The sequence below is a fragment of the Protopterus annectens genome, chromosome 2.part2 (genome assembly GCF_019279795.1).
Source record: "Protopterus annectens isolate FY-2018-M chromosome 2.part2, PAN1.0, whole genome shotgun sequence".
Lineage (NCBI taxonomy): Eukaryota > Metazoa > Chordata > Ceratodontiformes > Protopteridae > Protopterus > Protopterus annectens.
Genome location: NC_056730.1, coordinates 871,901,906 through 871,917,662, shown reverse-complemented (window position 1 = coordinate 871,917,662; position 15,757 = coordinate 871,901,906). Strand labels below are relative to the sequence as shown.

General features: G+C 38.1%; 1 protein-coding gene across 2 annotated transcripts in view; it reads left to right on the top strand.

The window, feature by feature from the left end:
* Positions 1 to 15,757, top strand: part of TUT7 (terminal uridylyl transferase 7) — a 3,176,298-nt gene that overhangs the window by 1,019,420 nt on the left and 2,141,121 nt on the right. For both annotated transcript variants that reach the window (XM_044064191.1, XM_044064190.1), the window contains exon 8: positions 8,376 to 8,445. In XM_044064191.1, coding sequence (XP_043920126.1) covers positions 8,376 to 8,445 — 70 coding nt within the window. The remainder of the gene's footprint in view (positions 1 to 8,375; positions 8,446 to 15,757) is intronic.

The window sequence follows — 15,757 nt, the reverse complement described above, 5'->3', positions numbered from 1 at the left end:
CATCTAAGACCTATCTATTCTAAACACATTTCTAGAGGTACCAAAATTCAAGATGCTCACATTACAGCAGCTTCTTCCCATGCTAGGCAAGGAGTCTTGGCTGGTAACGTTGGACCTCAAGGAGGCATACCTGCATGTCCCTGTCAGACAAGATTGCAGAAGATACCTCAGATTTCTTGCAGGTTCAACCCATTACCAATTCTCTGCATTGCCCTTTGGCTTATCTACTTTGCCCAGAGTGTTTACGAAATGCCTGGCATCAGTAATTGCCTTCTGCAGACAACGAGGAATCCACATCTACCCATATCTGGACGACTGCCTGATCCAAGCAGACAGAAAGGACCTTCTATTGCAACATCTGGCGTTTGTAATAAAACTGTTAAACTGCCTTGGGTACACAGTGAACAAAAAGAAATCAAAACTAATACCTTCTCAACAGATAATTTTCCTGGGTGCCAGCTTAAATACAACAACCCAGATGGCCTACCTCACGCCAGACAAACAAGGGCAACAGTCTCAATACTACAACAAAATGGCAACTTTAACCAGGCTAACTGCAAGGAAAATCCTGCAGGCTCTGGGGTTCATGGCATCTTGCATCCTACTAATACCATTTGCAAAGCTGCATATGAGGAAACTACAATGGTACCTAAAAAACTTATGGTCTCAGCACAGCCACAGCTTGGAAACAATTATACCACTCATTCCATGCCTTCAAAAGGAATTTTTCTGGTGGGCTCAAGCATGCCAAAGAAACACAGGTCTTCCTTTCTGTTTACCACAAGCAACTCAAATCATCACAACAGACGCCTCAGACTACGCCTGGGGAGCACACATGGCAGGTCAGTGTATTCAGGGAAAATGGTCCCAAAAAGAGATGCACCTACACATCAACCAAAAGGAGATGCTAGCCGTACAAAATGCTCTTGTGACCTTCAAAGACCTACTGCATCCAGGTCAGCTATTAATAAGGACAGACAACACCAGAGCCATGTGGTACATAAACAAACAGGGGGGAACGCATTCATACCCCCTGTGCAGGCAAGCCATGACCCTGTGGAACACAGCACTGGAATTACAAATTCAACTACAGGCACAATTCCTGCCAGGGAAGGAAAACACACTGGCAGACAACTTAAGCAGAAATATGACAGACCCACACGAATAGAAGTTGCATCCTCAAGTCTTCTCAAAGATAACTCAGGCATGGGGACAGCCAGACATAGATCTATTTGCTACCCACAGAAATTACCAGCTGGAAAAATTCTGCTCAAGGACCTATCATCCACAGGCCTGGAAAGTGGACGCACTCTCTTTCAGTTGGACAACATTGACAGTCTATGCCTTCCCGCCTCTACCTCTACTGGCCAAAGTCCTATTAAAAACCAGAGCAGAGAGGCCACAAATGATTCTCATTGCTCCAGACTGGCCACGACAGCACTGGTATCCTCTCCTAAAGAGCCTGTCACACTCACCACCATGGATCCTTCCTCAAGTTCCTCTTCTGTTGTCCCAGCACAACTACAAGACCCTTCACAGCCAGCTCAGAACTCTAAATCTAGCTGCATGGAGAATACCTTAGTTTACCAACAAACTCTCCTCTCCAAGGAGGTACAGGATGTCATCTTGGAGGCCAGGAGACCCTCTACTAGAAAAACCTACTCCGCCAAATGGAAACGATTTTGCTCCTGGAATCAAGCAAAGGGTCAGAATCCTTGGGTAATAAATATACCTCAGATTTTAGAGTACCTAACTGAGATGTTAAACAGTGGCCTCTCCTACTCTTCCATCAAGATCCACGCTTCAGCCATTTCAGCACAGTACAATACGGATCCTCCTTTATTCTCACATCCTCTATTAAGGCAGTTCCACAGAGGGGCAAAAAGTATAAAACCCCCATGGAAACCACCAGCTCCAGCCTGGGACCTCAACTTCGTATTGGAGAAGCTGACACTGCCTCCTTTTGAGCCGGCTTCTTCAGCAGAGCTACAATACTTGTCATGGAAAACAGCCTTCCTTCTGGCTATTACCTCAGCACGCAGAGTTTCGGAGCTACAGGCCCTCATGGCTGTGCAACCATTCATCATTTTCCATCAGGACAGGGTTTCCTTACAAACCAACCCTACCTTCATGCCAAAGGTAGTATCCAGTGTGGCTTTGAATCAGTCTATTCATTTACCTACTTTTTATCCAAATCCACAGAACAAAGGAGAGAGGCTACTACATTCCTTGGACATTCACAGGCAACTTCGTTATTACTTGGACAGAACAAAGTCATTCAGAAAATCTGAGCAGCTCTTTGTGTCCTATGCTACAGGTGCTCAGGGAAAGGCTATTTCCAAACAGACTATTTCAAAATGGATAGCCCACTGCATACGCTTTTGTTATTCATTTCACGGAAAATCAGTGCCTGTATACATTAGATCCCACTCCACCAGGGCTACAGCTACCTCAGCAGCTTTCCTCAGGGGGGTCCCTACCAAGGACATTCTGGAAGCAGCTACTTGGAGTTCAGTGCACACTTTCTCCAAGCACTACCACCTTCTACTATACTCAAAATCTAGAGCGGGCTTTGCCACAGCAGTCCTACAGGGCATTCTAGCCCCTCCTAATTCCGCTTAGTACCAGCCACCCTTACTTAGCTTTGGGGTTCTACCCAAGTGTGATGACTGCAGCTGTATGCATGATGAACATAGTACAGTTTTGTACCTACCATAAATGTAGATGTTCGAGTGCGCATACAGCTGCAGTCCAGGTTACCCTCCCTCCATCCCCTCTTAGGACAGGACTTATGACAAACACCTTTAACATACAACCTATTTGGGGTATTCCTTTATGGTGTATTTTCTTGCAACTACTGTTTTGATTTATCTACTTATGTATGTTTGCATGACATCATGTTTTGCCTTCCTTTCTGGGTGCACCTGACATCTGGTGCAAGAAAAACTGAAGAAAATGGCGTCGGCTGCCTCTTTTATACCCCTGCCACACTGACATCAGGGAAGAAGCGACGACAACCGACGCCAGACCTAGACTTTGGAATTCGGCCGACCGAGGACCCGCCTGATGGCAGGATAACCCAAGTGTGATGACTGCAGCTGTATGCGCATTCGAACATCTACATTTATGGTAGGTACAAAACTGTACTTTATCTATATATGACTATGAAAGTCTTGAAAATGAAATTGATAATATGGATTTTGCTGATTTTGTTGAAACTCGGTTTTTTACTGGTTATGGTAAACTATATGTACCTACTTTGCCTAGCAAAAGTAATTTAACCCGCCTAAAAATCTTTTTCTTTGTTCATTTTTGAAAATGCATTGTGTAAAAAAAGTTGAATTTGAATATGGTGAATTTATGAAACAACATAAAAAGTTCAATTTGGGTAAATCAGAATGGTTAGGTATTAAGGAGATGAGAAGTGCTACTGATAATTATGTGTTCTCTCCCAGGCTGATAAAGGGGGAAACTGGGTGATTATGGGGAAACTACACTATTACAAAATGGTTTTTGATCTGCTATCTGATGAACGGATTTGTAGTGAGTTATCTTGTAATTCAGTCTCTGAGTTTAATGAAGCCCTTTTGGAATTATTAGAAATGAGTGAGAGACTGGGCTTTTTATCTCATAAAGATGTGAAGAACTTGTATATAGTTTCCCCAAAAGACCCTCCTGGCCGACCAATTGTTTCCAGTTGTGGTTGTTTTTTGGAACATGTTGGGATTTTGTTAGTCTCTTGAAGAAAGAATTGGTAAATGTTACATCACACATTCACAGTACTAATGACCTATGTAAATTAGTGAAAAAGATGGAATGGGGTGAAGACTTTTACTAGGCTACAGTTGACATAAAAGCTCTTTATACGAGTATCAAAACCCGTTGGGGTTTAGAAGCAGTTGGTAAAATTTTGGGAGAAGGACCGCGTTCATCCTTCTTAATATTACTGCTTGAATTTGCTCTCACTCATAACTACTTCCTTTTTGATAATAAAGTTTTTTTACAGAAAGAAAGGCACAGCAATGGGGGCAAATTTTGCCCCCACTTATGCCATTCTGTTTGTCTTATTTCGAAACTACATTTATGTATACTCTAGAATTTTTCTGCAAATCATCTTGTATCGTAGATATATAGATGATTTGATTTTTGTATGCAGAGGTAATACTCTTGAGTTTGGTAAATTTATTTATTTACTAAATCAAAATTATTTTTGTTTGGAATTCACATTTGATGTGAACAAGAGTATCATTCAATTTTTGGATATAGAGTTATACATAGATATTTATAACAAAGTTCAATATAAACCTTTTAGAAAAAAGATGTCCACGAACAATTTTTTTGTATGCTAGTAGTGCACATCCACCTCATTTATTTGAGGCACTTCCCTTTGGTGAGTTTAAGCAGATCCTTGAACATACCTCTGAGAATTATCTTTTGGAACAGGAATTTTGTGATGTTAAGGAAAGACTTATTGCTCGAGGATATCCTGAGATCTCTGTTGAGAGAGCTAAAAGTAAGTCAAGAAAGAATATTGGTCAAGGTGATTTTGGTTATGCTCAAAGATCTGTGATGTCATCATCATGATGATGATGATAAAAAAATCTTTTTTGTGACCAAATTTTCCCCTTTTTCTGAAATCTTGAAAAGGGTGGTGGATAGTTTATGGCCTATTGTTTGTTTTAATGATAAAGTAGGCCATTTGTTCCCCAAAAAAGTGACCTTTTCATATGGTAGGTTCTCAAATTTGAAAGAACTACTTAGTTTGAGATATAACATCAGTTCTAAGGGGAACAATGTGGGTATGTTCAGTTGTGGGAAGTGCAAAGTATGCCCAAAAGTTAAGAATATGTCAGGTAGTGTGGTGAATGGTGTTGGTATGTGGCTACAGATATATTTAACTGCTTATCTTGTGGGGTAGTGTGCATCGTGGGTTGTGGTTGTACACCCTCAAGATGATATATTGGTCAAACTAGACGTAAAGTGAAAACACTTATTTTTAACATGTGGGGGATGTTAAGAATTGTAGGTTGGATAACCTTATTTCTGACCACTCTCATAAAGTTCATGTGGGTGTTACTGAATCTCTTTTTTTCTGTGTTTTGGCTAAACCTGACTGTGGAAGAGGTGGTAATTATGTTCAAAAGTTGTTAAATTTGGAGAGTAGATTTATATTGAATTTTGGTACACTTGCCCCTAGGAGTCTGACTTTAGAAATGAATTTAAGTTTATAATGTTTATGTATGAAAATATATTTTACCATGTTTTTTAAATATATATTTTTTTAAGAAACAGTTAATTGATTGTTTAATTAATGTTGTTATAAAAGGTACTGCTGAATGTTGTGAATTTATTCCTGTGAAGGCTTGTGTAGCCGAGGTACCAGAAGACATTAAATTTCAGCAGCTTCCATCTCCGGTGTGTGGCTGTTTCTTATATCACTTACTTTAGAACCTTCTTCTATGTCCTCTTTATTATTTTTATGCATCTAATTTTTTTCTGTTTCTACTACTTATAAAATGTCCCCTTTGTTCATCTTTTTCCTTGCTGTTGTTTTCAATTTTGCAATCCATACATGAATGTCCAGTTTTGTTACATTTATAGCATTTCAGTTCACATTTTTTGTATTATGTCCCATTTCCCTACAAATATAACATTTCCTTTTGTCTCAGTTACCTATCAAATGTCTTTCTTTTCCACAGAAAAAGCATGTTTTGGGTTGTCCCCTAGTATTTTACAATACCCCTATTTCTCTCTACATTTATCATGCGTGGTATATGTATATATTTTTTCTTTCTTTTTTAACCCACTATTACAGTCCCAGCCACCAGTCCATAAACCACTTTTGTAATAAACTTTTGCAATGTCCAGTACTTTACGTAAAGCTTTAAAATATCCTTTCGAAGTCTCTTTCTACATCTGTTCAAAATTGTACATGAATCTTCATTTTTGTTTCCCTGTTAAATGCTTTATTCACATAAAGATTATGTTGGTTACAGCCTTTCATTTTTTTCATATTCTCCAAGAAAATTTTCCATCAAAAAAACAGTCTCAAGTACAATGTCACAAAATGTCTCTTTTGTTAATAAGAATAAATGTTCTTACCTCATGTGCTTTTACACCCAATGGGGCTATTAAATTGTCCCACACTTCATACCTGACCGTTTCTTTTTCATCTTTACTTTGAATCCTTACCACTTACTTTCGTTTTTTGTTTTCTTCTGCCTTCTTTTCTGTTACTCCACTTTTGCATTCTTTTACTTTCTCTTCATATGTTTTCTTTTCCATTTCACCACTATTCTTCAGGATTGTCTCTGGATTCTCCTTTTGTATTTTCTCCATAATGTCTCCCCTTCTCTCTTCATCTGCCTCCCTGATTCTCCAGGCCTCCTTTGTGCCTGGAATGTAAAATGAAGTACTCCTCCAAATTGGTTCCTGCTCACAATAATGACAAGTAGGAGAAGTTTCCCAATGCCCTGGCCAAATTTCCCTTAGTACTAGAAATACCACCTCAGGTCTCTCCTGAGAAGAGGCTACTAGCCTAGTAGGACTAACCCAGTCAACAAATGAGAAATAAAATAAAAATTGCTTATTTTTCTTATGAGATGTGTTGGTGTTGTCCTCTTCCCTTTGCAGTAATGTTATTTCTTGACATTCATCTCACCCACAGGACCCATCAGGAAGACCCTTGGTGGTAAATATAGCATACTTGGCAAGTCATTTGATATGTGGAAATGATACTGTGATGAGTTAGGAACAGCCCCTCTCTGTCTTCTTGTCTGTGAGCCATTTTTTCATCTGGCCTTCATGGTAGGATTCTCCATAGTCATACAAGTGTACTGTTATAAAAGCACTGCCCAATTGTCATTTTTTATTAAAAAGGAGTTTGTTACTGACTAATGGCATGTAGGAGAATGGGTGGACACAAGGACAGTCATGTACAGAGAGTTGGAGTTGATATAGATGTGCTGCTATGCCCTAGAGTGGGAACTTCCAGAAAAAAAGTGCCAGAATCATATTAGTGCAGAGAATAAATGCAGCCAAAAGCCCACCAAGGTGTGTGTCCTCTTAATAGACAAATTGATGTTGTAAGATTGTGTAGGGTTTATGATTGCGTCTTCACTTATATCTAGCTTATTATGTGTTAGATGCATGGATGACTAGAGATGAATCTTGGCATTCATGTCAGGAACACAGAAAGCTGGTTATGATTGGAGACCCGATCATAATTCTTTTAGTGCTTAGAGCTTTGTTTCCTCCGTGTATTACCAGTTACAGAAAAAAAGGTGTAGGACCATAAAGTCTGTTACTGGGTTTCAAAGTCTGAGAGTCAGTAAAGCACTTGGTGTTGTCAGGTAGACTGACAGCGGGATGAAACAAAGTATCAATTATTCTGTACACTTTTTGTTTATAAATGTGGTAGAGTAACACTTTTAACAACTTTTAAAAGCTGTTTTACTTTCTGCTGCTGTTCTTTGCCAGGAGGCACTGTCAGCTTTTATTCTTTATCGTGAGACCTAGTCTTAAAGTGCCTTAGGTATTCTTAACAAGCATTTTTTAAGCATCTATAAGCTCTTTTAAGATCCGGTCTTGTGGTAGGGATGTCTTTAAGAAGTTTATCTTTTTTCGTGATTTTGGAGCATAATTGCCACCCTCCATACACTCATCTGTTGTTTCTGAGTTAAGCTCATCTTGTAGAAATTTTTTCCTGTTTCCTTAAGACGAAAAGCTAGAGTACTTGTCTCATTTAAAGTGCAAGGCATTTTTTTTCCCTCTTTTTTTCACTACAGCACATTAAGGGTAGACCCAGTGCACACTGCTTTCTTAGATGTGTATTAACAGGGATAACATTCACATATGTGTTAAGAAATCTGCTGCAGGCCCAAGTTTACTGAGCTTTTTTTTTCATTGTCATTCTGTTATAGATTGAATTGAATTATGTAAAGCAGCCATATAAGAACAAAAACATGGAATTCACCATTGTCATACATTGCTGATTTTAATATGCCCCAGTTTCATTGCTGCCCCCCCCCCAAAAAAAAAAAAAGAAATGGTTATTGCAGCAGTTGGGTAAAACATGAGTTTGGAAGTAACAGTAGTTTCAACACTTGTAGTCATGAGTTTGAACACAGGTGTGCATTACAATGTATAGCATGATGAAGGTTCAGCTTTGTTTAGGAACTAGAAATGCGAATGAGGTCTGTTATTCAAAAATAATGGCAGGACACCTTATAAGACCACCAGCCTTTGTGTTCATTGAAGGAATCAGACAGCAGACTTGTTTGTGTAGCAAGTATTAAAGTAAGACCAGAAGGTTCATTTAGTTAGTTTTATTTTTTTAAAGAAATGTACTAACTCACTATTTTTTGTATTTTCAGAATACTTTGAAAATGTGGATACTGATTTCCATGTTAGAATACCAGTTGTGGTATGCACAGAAAAACAGAGGTATGCTCATAATTTCAACATGAAATGTTTATACATTTTTGTCAGATTTCTGAATGTGCCACCTCGTTCATACAGGGAATGATTTTGAAGAACTATGTAGTTTGCAGTTAAGCTCTCAAAAGCATTTTAGAGTTTACGTAAATTATACCATTGACATGGCTGGGTAAATATGTTTATGTAACACATCAAGCTTCTTAATCCAGTGTTTTATTACATAATGAGCCGATTTATTATTTTAAAAAGCATGCTAATTGTTTTTTTGGATCATGCCATCCTTCGAAACCTTGGGTGTATCTTTCATATGACCTCTTCTTCTGTCTCTTTAACCTTCGTGCTTTAAGATTTTTTGTGTGGGTATTTGAATTGGATATGTCTGTTAATGATTTGAATACATATCTGTGGGGCGTTGTGTTTGTTTTTACAAACTGTATTCAGCCTTGTCTACAAATAAAATCTACTTTTCACTTCCTTACAACCATGAGGTTGAATAATAGTTTTTATTTACTTCTAAATCTCTATTAAAATGTGAAAAAAAAAGTTTGAAGTTCCTAGAAGACCCAGTTGTGTTGCACCCCATGTTGTAGGCCTTTCATAGGCAAAAAAACCCTCAAAGTTAGATAAGGAATCCACACTGGATCTGTTGCTGGAGTCTGCAGAGAGAAGATGCAGCCCCATATACATTGTAAATTAGGAGTACATAAACTGTTTTTACATCATAGTAATGGTTCACAGTTTTATAACCTGTTAGGTTATGAAACTCTAATTTTTGGCCAGTTGACTGGAGATTCACTTTGTCTTTTAGATTCTAAGATCCTGCAGAAACATTTGTAGGCATGGGCAGTGGGCTGAAGATGGCTTTACTGATGATTGCTGTCTGTAGTAACATAATGGGATGTTAAGATGATTTAAATCGCAGTACTTCAAAAAATTAACATTTACCCAACTTATGATATACAATAATGCATACTATACTCGCCTTAGCTTGCATAAATTCAATCCTAAAAATTCTCCCAAATGCCCACATTGTAAAGATGAAATTGCTGACCTTTTGCATATGTTCTGGAGCTGCAAATGTATATTTAAACTTTGGAACTCCCTGAAACTACAACTACAAAAAATGGGTTATCAGACATCAACACTTACTTGGGAATTTACGATATTACATATCCCCCCAAATAACCTATCCAAAACCCAAATAATCATCCTCATCAATATTTTTCTACTAATGAAACTTTACATAGCTACCAACTGGTTGACCCCATCCAAAACTTCATGGGGAAATTCTAAGATCTTAGCGATAAAACATATATTAGCCCACAAATACATAATAAACAAACAAAACAAGAATCCCTATAACCTGAAATTATGGGAACACATTTTCAATATTATACTGGCATAAAACCTTGAATCTCTAATAAATCAACAAGATACACAACAAAAACATAGCATTATTTGGAACTATATTATTTTAAGATATGAACCCTGGAGAAAATGACCTCATCTTCTATTTTTAAGAGAGAATATGGAAGCATTCATGTAAATAGTGTAAATATGTTTTAAAAACACTGCTACAAATACTGTATGAGCATCACCTATGTTTTCCTTTGTGAATGTTTGTAATAGAGAAAGTAAAACAGTAAAAAATACTATTGAAAAAAAAAATCGCAGTACTTCAAGTTTTAGAGTAGTTAAAGGGGTGCAAGGTGTTTGATAAGAGCATTTGAAAAGTTTCAGTTTTCCATGCATCAGGACAATATAACAGTGTCCATGTGCAATATGTATGTCATTCTTAACATTAACAATGTAGATTTTTATCTAATGCAGTTTAAACTTGCCTTGCTTACATTATACACTCACAAAAAGAATCACTAAGATGTTCATACAGAATATGTTTTATCTTTCAGGTGTGTGTGTGAGAGCATAGATGCAGTCATAATACCAACATACAGCATTAGTGCAGTAGATATGTGTGCACATTCACTTGCATATCTCACATGAATACATCACCCCCAGTTAAGTCATTAGTTACTCCAAAAGTTAGAGTAGTATAGTGTAAACTTTTCTGGACTCTTACCCATGAGTAGTTAGTTAGGTTAGACAGATTGTGTGTGTGGTAGATGAGTGTATGTCCACATCCTCTGATGGACTGTGACCCGTCCATAATTTCTTCTATGCCTTACTGCCCATTAATTGTTAGCTTTTGCCTAATTTGCAACACAGAATAGTGTAAAATGGGTAGTGATAAATGAATAATTTAGAGATCCATCTTTACATTATGATTTTTTTCCCCTGCTGTCAGAATGTAAATTTGATTTTTCCAGATGACAAAAAGATAGGTGCAGCTTTTGGAGACATGGAGGTAGTTTAAAGAATGTGTTGGAAATTTGAATTACTAATGTAATTAAGTGGCAACAAAAATTTAAGAGGCAACTGCAGAATACTTCATGTAGGTTGCAGTGCACTAGTGTACACTAACAGATAGAGGGAATGAAGCAGTACACAGTTTTTGAGTTTTTACGTAGTAACTAAACTGGATTATTAGAAGCAATATCAAAAGTCTTCTGCAGTATTAAGCAGTATGGTGGAATATACTCTTAGAAGATTTGGTTCAGAAAGCAAGTGTGTTGTGAAAGACCAGTTCTGGCAGTGGTTTTAACCGAGTCTAGAACAGAAGGTGCTGTTAAAAAGGGTTAGTAGTAAGGCATATAAAATATTGCATAATTACTAGCCTCCTGTTATTGTTACTTACAGTTAGCATTGCAAAGACAGAGAATAGAAAGTCAGTGTACAAAAGGACAATGTGACAACTTCTTTATGACTCCAAAGTTTGCAACAAAGTCCAGTAGGTTTAGGATCTTTGCTTGTAAGTGTTTGCATAGGTATTTTTATACTCCAGAAATTTGTGAATCCCTTATTTCCTTTGCCAGTGGCTCTAAGTATAAAGTAAATACAACGGGGAAAGAGAGGGCACCCTTGCTCAGTTCCTCTGTCAAGCATACCTTATTAGAGAGGAAACCTCCCACCCTAATTATTGCTTCCAACTCTTCATATATTCTCCTATTAACCCTATTATTCTATGAGAGAACACAAATGCTGCCACTGCCTTATTCATGAAATCCCAGCGGACTCTATCAAATGTCTTCTCTGCAGCAAGATCCACCAACAGTAATGGTATTTTTTTATACTCTGCTTCCTTCTGGATCAACATTCTTCTGTTATTGTTGTCAAATGTTTGCCTTCCCTTCCCAAAACCACATCAAGTCCATATCTGTTAATTTTGGAAATACCATTTTCATTGTCATAGCTAGTATAGGCATAAACACTTAATAATGAATGGTTTAAAATGTAATTCGGTCTGTATGAAGCTGGGTCTTAAGGGTGTTTACTGTCTTTTTGTAATACAGCTTCTGCAGCTTTCATCTAAGATGCCGGTAGTCACTCTCCTTTGCAGTATTGTTAAACAGAAGCTTCTATATATATATATATATATATATATATATATATATATATATATATATATATATAGATCACTTCAAGTTTTCTCCTTGATTGAATTGTACTTGACCATTGTTATCTTAACTTCTGCTTTCATAGCTGGTAACTGTTTAGTATCATCTGCCTCTAAGCTTGTCAGAATTAAGTCTTCAGTAAATATTTCCATGTGTGCTTTTTCTTGGTTTCTACATTTTCTGCTGTATATGAATTTTCATAAATGTTCAAATATCTCCGTAAGGTCTCAGATTATTTTTCTTGTTACAAGTTCCTTAAGTTTGGCAACAATGCTTTGTACTTTTGGCTGCTAAGACATTGTACTGAAAGATTTTTTGTTCTGGAGTTATCAAACATAGTTGCTTAACATCAGACTTTCTAAGCTCATGAATATGAATATTATCCAAATGCTGCTTATTTTCCCTTTAGCACTTTGTAGTTGCCCCTCCTCCTCTTTTGTGTGATTCCCCTTGTTTTGCAATACTTGAACCTTTGTCAAATCTTCTGAATAATTTCTGTTAGTTTTTCCAGCATCTGATTTTCTTATTTCTCCTGTGTTTTAATCTTAATTTTCATTTTATTCCCCTGACTAGCTATCTAAAGAGATTTCTGTCTTCCCTAATAATTTCCACTATCCTTTCCTTAAGTTCCTCTCTCTGTCTTTAACAGATAAATAGTTTCATTTTTACTTCATTACCCTGCATATGTATCTTAGTTTTTTATTGGTGCAAGATCTGAAGTAATTATTGCATGTTTCAAAGTTTTCAGTTAAATTCATGCATTTCTGTGAAATGTAATTTTAATCCGTTCCACCCCAGTCTTCCCTACCAAACATTCCCATATATTCCTTCAGACGTCTGCCCTCTTTTGTTATATTTTCCCTTCTAGTCCTCCAGATACAACCTCACAGTTGCAAATCAAGTTCCAGTCCCCACCCTCTAATATTTTGTGATGCAAACTTATTAAAGTAAAAACTGTTTTAAGCTCCAAATTGCAGTTTTAGGTGGAATATAAGTGCTTGCCAGTATAATCCTGCACTCTTTCCAGTACCCCTTACAAGCACAGATCTACCAATCTGATGTTTTCTTTTTCATCCGTTCTTCAACTGATGGGTTTTGGATGCGACCTGAGATCAGACTTAAGCCACTTTACATACTTTGGCCCCTCCCCTTACCCAAGATCCTCTCCAAGCCTTGTATCACCTCAGGTGGCCTTTGCTGCTTCCAGCAATCAGACGTGGTTTTGCATAGCTGAATCTAAGCTTAGTCAGATAAGTGATTATTTTCACTTCTCTCATTCTTGTTTTTTTCTTGTTTTTCTCCTAATCCTCCCCCATCCATGTCTTCATCCCTCAGGTCTACTAGGAGTCTTACTGAAGCAGATGTGGATAGAGTGATGAGAAGATTTCTCAAGACCCAAATTCAGTTGGGAGTCCTTCCGTCTCTTTCTCCTATTGGACTTGTAAGCTTTGCACCATCACAAGCAACGTTGCTGACTCAGACTGATCTGTCCTGCAACTTAGGAGCTATCAAATCTGAAGTTCCCTAGTTTGTCTGTGTGAGATCCAAAGGCTTGGCCTTTGTGGACCCTGACACCATGTCTGATCCAGATGGCACCGACTCTTTTGGAACCAGAGGGATCTTGGAGTTATCGCTTCAGTGCTGAGTCCGGGGGGGGGGGTGGTATGTGTTAAATTCTGAGGTTGTCACACGTATCCCTTCAGACAGCAGATGGTTTCTGACTCTAATAAGGTGGTTTTGGGTTCTCCCACGGCTTCTGCTTTTGATGCAGTGGAGGTCCGTGCCCCCCTCGAGTCCTCTCACTCCAAAACTCTCTGCCCTGGATTCTGAGTCTTTTCATTGTTCTCCATCAGGTTAGCCAGTCTGCCCTAGCCTTGACAGTCCTCATTCAGGACTCCCCCCCATCTTCTGAATCTTCCCTGGAAGCTCTTCGGAAGCATAAGAAGAAGCACATTGATTCCTCGTAGGCATCCTTGACAGCAGACACTGACTTCATTGAAGAGAAGGTGTCCCCACATCACCCCTTGAAGGAGATTTCATTCAGAGAGATTCTTGAACTTTTGAGACAGAAAGGTAGATGGTCTTTCAAAGCCCCTTCCCAGGAGCAATTTGGGTTCTCTTGAGGCTTTTGGAACTGGCTCAGCTATATCCTGGGTGGTCCCCCTGGTAGATGAACTGTGGGAGTTTGTTTCCTTTGTGTTATCAGTATTACTGCAGCAATGACATTAACAGTGAACATAACTCATTTGCATGGGAACTCATCATAACAGCAGATGTTACAGTAGGTTTGCTGTTGTGGTACAAGCTTCCACCTGCCTTTCCTGTCAGGATAATGTGTGTCATCTTCCATACAGAAGGTTAATGTCTCAAAGCAAGATACCACAAGGTGAGGTCTCATTCAAAAGTTTGTAATAAGGTTAATTCTAATATACAGAGGACATGATTTATGTGAAGTTTTTTTGACAGAAAAATAATAGAAGGTGGTGCTGGCCAATGCCTTTTTTTTGTCTGGGCCACAGGAGTGCACCTGCATGTGCAGGGCACATTACCATGTACTCTGATGAACTCTGAGCTCTGGCGGTTTGGCCTGTCAGACAGATGCTAGCCTGTGGCTGTTTTCCATAATTTCTATATATTATTTCAGCAGTTACTCTGCTTGAACACCAGTTGTTGAGTTCTCTCTCAACTGTACTGCCATCTGTACACAGTGTAAGCTTGACCTTTGGATTATTAAAAGGATGATTTTTAATAAATAGGAAAATTAAAAGGGGTCTAAGGAATGAGCTTTGGGGCATACATTGTTTTGAAATATCCCATCTTGTGAAAAGTTAGGGCCTGAATGAATCCTAAAAGATTCATTACTGAGATAGGATGAACGCCACCTTACCACTTCTTTAAGGCCACAGGCAGATTACTTCCCCAACTCATACTATGATTCATTGTTTCAAGACCCTTTTAAGGTCAAGGAGCAGGGCATCCGTAATAAGACCTTGGCCCATATAGCCATATATTTGATTGATAAATAGTACAGGGCTATTGTGGAGAAAGGATGGAGTGTTGATTTACACGATCATGCAATTGTTTCCGTATTTTTTCAAGAGGAATTTTCCTAGAGGGCAGCATGTGGTTGTCTGTCAAAAATTTTGAAGTGGAATAATCATTATATGCTTAAGATTGTAAAGGACAGTGTTTGTTCTTAGGTTGAAAAAAATAAGTTGACAAGAACTGGAGATCCTTCTTTCAGTGATATGTTGTGGAGTACATTTAGTATCGGTATCATAGCAGAATACTAGACTAACAACCCAAGGTGCCACTTCAAGCCTAGCCAAGTTTCCCGGAATAAAATGTGGTAGGTAATTTTTCTCAAATGTTTTATGGATAGTCTATATTCTTAAGTAGAGAGTTACAAGCTTCCTTTGTCTGCTAAAGACATAGGTAGTAGACCAGGGGTATATTTTAATTTCCCCACCTACTTGTCCAGGTTCTGCATGAGTAAATGCAGGGAAGAACTCTGCTTGACATGGATAAGAAACCTGCTTCAGAAAAGGAGTAGCCTCTATTCTGTTTATGTTGCTAGCAAGGTTAGGTCCTCAGATTGGATGTTTCTGATGTTAGTTATTTTCCAACTCTGTAACAGGTTCTTTAGTGCTGGATCTGAGGAAGTTTTTTAGGTTAGGCTTAGGTTGCTGCTTAGCATCCTGTAGGAAACTGAATAGCAGAACTGTGATTTGGGTTGGTCTGCATACCACATATATATATATATATATATATATATATATATATAATATGTATTTTTTTAATAT